At 60.0% G+C, this 4262-nt stretch overlaps 1 protein-coding gene across 1 annotated transcript; it reads right to left on the bottom strand.

Annotated features, from left to right (window-relative positions):
• Positions 1-1426: 1426 nt before the first annotated feature.
• Positions 1427-4203, bottom strand: TRIM62 (tripartite motif containing 62). Its single transcript, XM_010577189.1, has 5 exons — positions 3796-4203; positions 3168-3263; positions 2421-2677; positions 2232-2347; positions 1427-1977 (listed from the first exon to the last, which is right to left on the bottom strand). The coding sequence occupies exons 1-5, from the start codon at positions 4201-4203 to the stop codon at positions 1427-1429; spliced, it is 1428 nt and encodes a 475-aa protein (XP_010575491.1).
• Positions 4204-4262: the final 59 nt, after the last annotated feature.

Here is a 4262-nt window from a genome sequence, read left to right as displayed (position 1 = left end):
CCGCCCTCTCGGCGCGCGGCTGCCCGGCCTGCGGCGCACGCGCGAAAGCGCCGCCTGCGCGGATGGGGATGGAGGGGGGAATGTGGGCAGCGCGCATGCGCCCGCTACGGCCGCCGCGCGCCCAAGCGGAGCCGTCGAGAGGACGGCGGGTCACAGCAGCGACACCTGGCGGGCGGGAGGGGAGCTGCGGCGGGGCCCCCCATTCCCCCGCTGCCCCTATAGATCTATGCCGCTGTCCCATATATCTATATCACACCCCCTATATATCATACCCCCGTATAGCCCACCTCCTACATAGCCCTGCCCCTGGACAGCCCACCTCCTATACAGCCCCCCCCTATATATCACATCCCCTGTATAGCCCACCCCTATATACATGACAACCCCTATACATCATACCCCCTATACAGCCCAGCCCCTACACAGCCTGACACACGTGCAGGGCCCTGAAGCACAGCCCTGCTCTCCACGTCGTGTCCCCCCTATATACATACACCTCCCCCAGCCCAACCCCTCCCCACAGCACAGCCCCATAGGCAGCACCCCCTATACAGGAACTACTCCTATACGCAGGCAGCATCCCCTATATGGACCTGTCCCAGTGTCCCCAGGGCTCTGCCAGTGTGGCACACAGTATACCATGGCACAGCACGGGCACCACATCCGGCACGGCACAGCACAGCATGGCATGGCACGGCGCACCACGGCATGGAGCAGTACGTATAGCGTGGCACAGCACAGTGCAGTATGGCACAGTGCACCACAGCACAGGGCAGTACATACGGCATGGCACAGTGCACTGAGGTACAGTGCATGGTATAGCATGGCACGGTATGGACGGGGCAGTAACCTATAGCATGGTACACCACGGTCCACCATGGCACGGTGCAGCACATATGGAACGGCATACCGCGGCCCAGTACGTCCAGCATGGCACAGCACACCACAACATGGTGCACCACGGCACAGTATGGTACGTACGGCGCAGCACAACATTGTGCACAATGGCACAGTGCCATAAATATGGCATGGCACAGTACGTATAGCATGACACGCCAGAGCGCACCATGGCACAGTGCAGCATGTATGGCACGGCATAGCATGCCATGGTGCCGTATGGCACATGCCAGCATCACCCCCTCCGCCCAGTGGTTCTCCACTACCTGGCCCCTTCTCTCCAAATCCTTTTATTGCAGCAGCCCGGACCCCCCCTCGCCCCCCCAGCGCCGGGACCCTCCTGGAAGCACAGGACAGAGAGAAGGGGGGACAGGGGGGCAAAAAGGCCAGATCCTGTCCAGCACCGGGGGCAGTTCCTGGGACAGGATCAGCCGAAACCTCCACCAAACAGTGGGAAAACACCCAGGGGCGGGGAGGGGGGGGAGATGGGGCACACGCCGAACCCCAGGAGACGAATCCCCCCTCCCTGTTAGATGCGAACAGTGTTGATCCGGAGGGGTTGGACGTTCTTCCCATTGGCGTGACTCTGCCCGGGGCTAAAATAAGAGCAGAGCTTGCCGGGAAACCTCTCCCGAAAGGTGTAGAGCCAGGACATGTCGTCAGCATTGTAGAAGATGAGAAGCCCCTTGTCGTAGTCCAGGAAGACCCCCACCTTCTCCAGCTTACTCTTGACATTGAGCCGGGTCCAGGGCTCGGTGCAGGCGCTGTACTGGTTACCATCGTGCATGACGATGCAATAAAAACCTCGGCTGGGTTGAATTTGGATGCTGCCCTTGCGAGTGACAGCTTCGTGGGCCAAACCGATCATCCACTGGGTCTTCTCGGAGACCACCACCTCCCAGTAGTGGACCCCGCCGCCGAACGCCTCTGAACCCAAGACCGAGACCTCCACGTCGAAGCGTTTGGGGGAGTCCTGCAGCGGTTGGGGGTGCAGGTTGCCGTAGGCCACGATGGTGCAGTCATCGGAGAGAATGAGGCGGTGGTGAGCCGTGCCAGGATCCAACGTCAGGGCTGCCGGCACTGGGAGGGACGTGGGGCAAGGAAGGGACAAGCATCAACCACCATGGTGCCGAGAATGCCACCAGCGCAATCCCATCCTTCACCGGCACACTCCATCCTTCACCAGCGCAACCCCATCCTTCACCAGCACATCCCCATTCCTTGCCGGTGATGTCCCTGTCCTCCCCACTCCTCACTGGTGACGTCCCCATCCCCATCCCTCACCAGCAACCCCCCCCCCGATCCCGCAGCCAGCCCATCACTGCACCCCTCACCGGGATGGATATCCTGGAAAAGGGATTTCCAGATGGTGTACTGCAGTGGCCCCATGTATTTGGAGGTGGGAAAGTCCTCGTAGGTCAGGTTGGTCTCATGGATCTTCCCCTTCAGCCTGCGAAGGAGAGATGCTGGAGAAGAGGAGAGGACGACATGGAGGACCAGGGTGTCACCCCGGTGTCACCCACCTCTCGGAAAGGGACGCAACACCGGCTAAAAAGACGTGTTTGTCGGCTTCAGCCAAGCGCTCCTGGAGGATCTGGCTGCCCTCCTGCACCTTGCGGAGCTGCTGGCTGTAGCGTTGGATCTTCTGCTCGATGTCGGTCAGCGTCCGCGCTGTGTCCGCCTCCAGCTCCTCCAGCATCGCCTTCTGCCGCTCCCGCAGCAGCCGGTGCAGCCGCTCGAAAGCCTCCCCGATAGTCACCCGCAGGCTCTTGGCTGAGGACTTTTGGGGTGCAGGTGGGTGTCAGGACCCCCCAAACCTGCCCTGACCCCTCCATGAATCCATAACTCCCAAAATAAACCCCTACAGCCCCGTTAACTCAATTCCAGAAGCTCCAAGCATCCAAGGATGGATACTTGACCCCACATCCCTACAGAAAACCTAAAAGAAAAACCCTGTCACTGGCGGGGATGGAGAGAAAATTGAACCTCGATGAAAGTTGAACCCCTGAGCAAGGAGAAGGAGATAAATATAAAATAAAAATTAATTAAAACGATAAATAAAAGCACCCCTGAAAGAAATAAAAGAGGGCTGAGCAGCCTGACGGGCAGCTTCATCAACCTGCCAGTGGGTTTTGGGGTACGGGAAAAGGGAAAAACGTGGCAGATCCATGAAACTGTGGGGTCTGGGGTCTTTGGAGGTCCCAAAATCAGGTCGGCAAGGCTCGGGGCTGGGGTGCTATCGGGTGGCACAGCCACATCCCCACTCATACCTTGGTCTCGGCCAGCTGCCGTTTGAGGAGGTGCAGGGCTTCAGTGTGACCGCGCTCACTCTCCTGCAGCCCCTGGAGCTGCTCCTTCAGCTCCCGCTGAAAAAAAAAACTATAAAATAGGGGATTTGGGGAAAAAAGGGATCCCAGCAGGCAGCTTTCCTGCCAAAACCCAGCCTGTGGGGTTACAGGGATTGTGGGAAAGGGGGGTGCAGGGGGTGGGGTGTGGCAGGGGCACAGTTGGTTCCTGCCGGCACCAGAGTCCTGACCAAGGCAGAGCTGGGGGGGAGGTAATGGCTTGCGGGGGGGGTCCTACTTGGGGAGCAGCTCAGCAGATCCATGGGGGTGCATGGCCGGCTGGTTTGGGGGTCCTCAAGGAACCCCAATGTGGATGGAGGAGGGGGGAATCCCATGGGGGCAGCTGAAGAAGTGCGTGTGGTTTGATGGACAGACAGACAGCCAGGAGGAAGCCACAGGGCTGACCCCGACGGGGACGGAAGGGGTATAGAGACAGACAAACAGGAGCTAACACCGAGACAAGAGGGGACAGATGAACAAAGCCGAGGGGAGCAGCTCAGGGCAGAGAATCCTGGAAGGATGATACTCCATGGGGAGGGAGGGATGGACCCACCTGCAGCTCCTCGAAAGCATCGTCCACGTTGGTGACCTGGTGCTGCTCGTGCATGGCGGGCTCATCGCAGAAGAAGCAGACAACGGCGCGGTCAGTGAGGCAGAAGAGCTTGACCTTCTCGTGGTCTTTGCAGGGGAAGGGGCTGCGTTGGGCACCCAGGATGGCATCCAAGGGGAAGGCGCTGTAACGCTCCACGATGTTGGCCAGCTTAAGACTGGGGGCCAGGGTGGGTTCGGTGAAGGTTCGGCGACACTCAGGGCAGTCACGGGTGCCCTGGGGTTCCTGACGTACCCAGTGCTCGGTGATGCACCGGCGGCAGAAGTAGTGCTCGCAGCCGAAGCTCACCGGGTCCTGGTAGATGCTCAGGCAGATGGAGCAGAGCAGCTCGTCCTTCAGGCTGCAAGCCATGGCTTGGGGCTGGGGGAGAGGCTGGGGGGGGTGGGCAGATGGTAAAGGGGGATCCTGGG

The sequence above is a fragment of the Haliaeetus leucocephalus genome, unplaced genomic scaffold, assembly GCF_000737465.1.
Source record: "Haliaeetus leucocephalus isolate CR32 unplaced genomic scaffold, Haliaeetus_leucocephalus-4.0 Scaffold556, whole genome shotgun sequence".
Lineage (NCBI taxonomy): Eukaryota > Metazoa > Chordata > Aves > Accipitriformes > Accipitridae > Haliaeetus > Haliaeetus leucocephalus.
The sequence above is the reverse complement of the archived record's forward strand: the minus strand, read 5'-3'. Positions and strand labels throughout refer to the sequence as shown.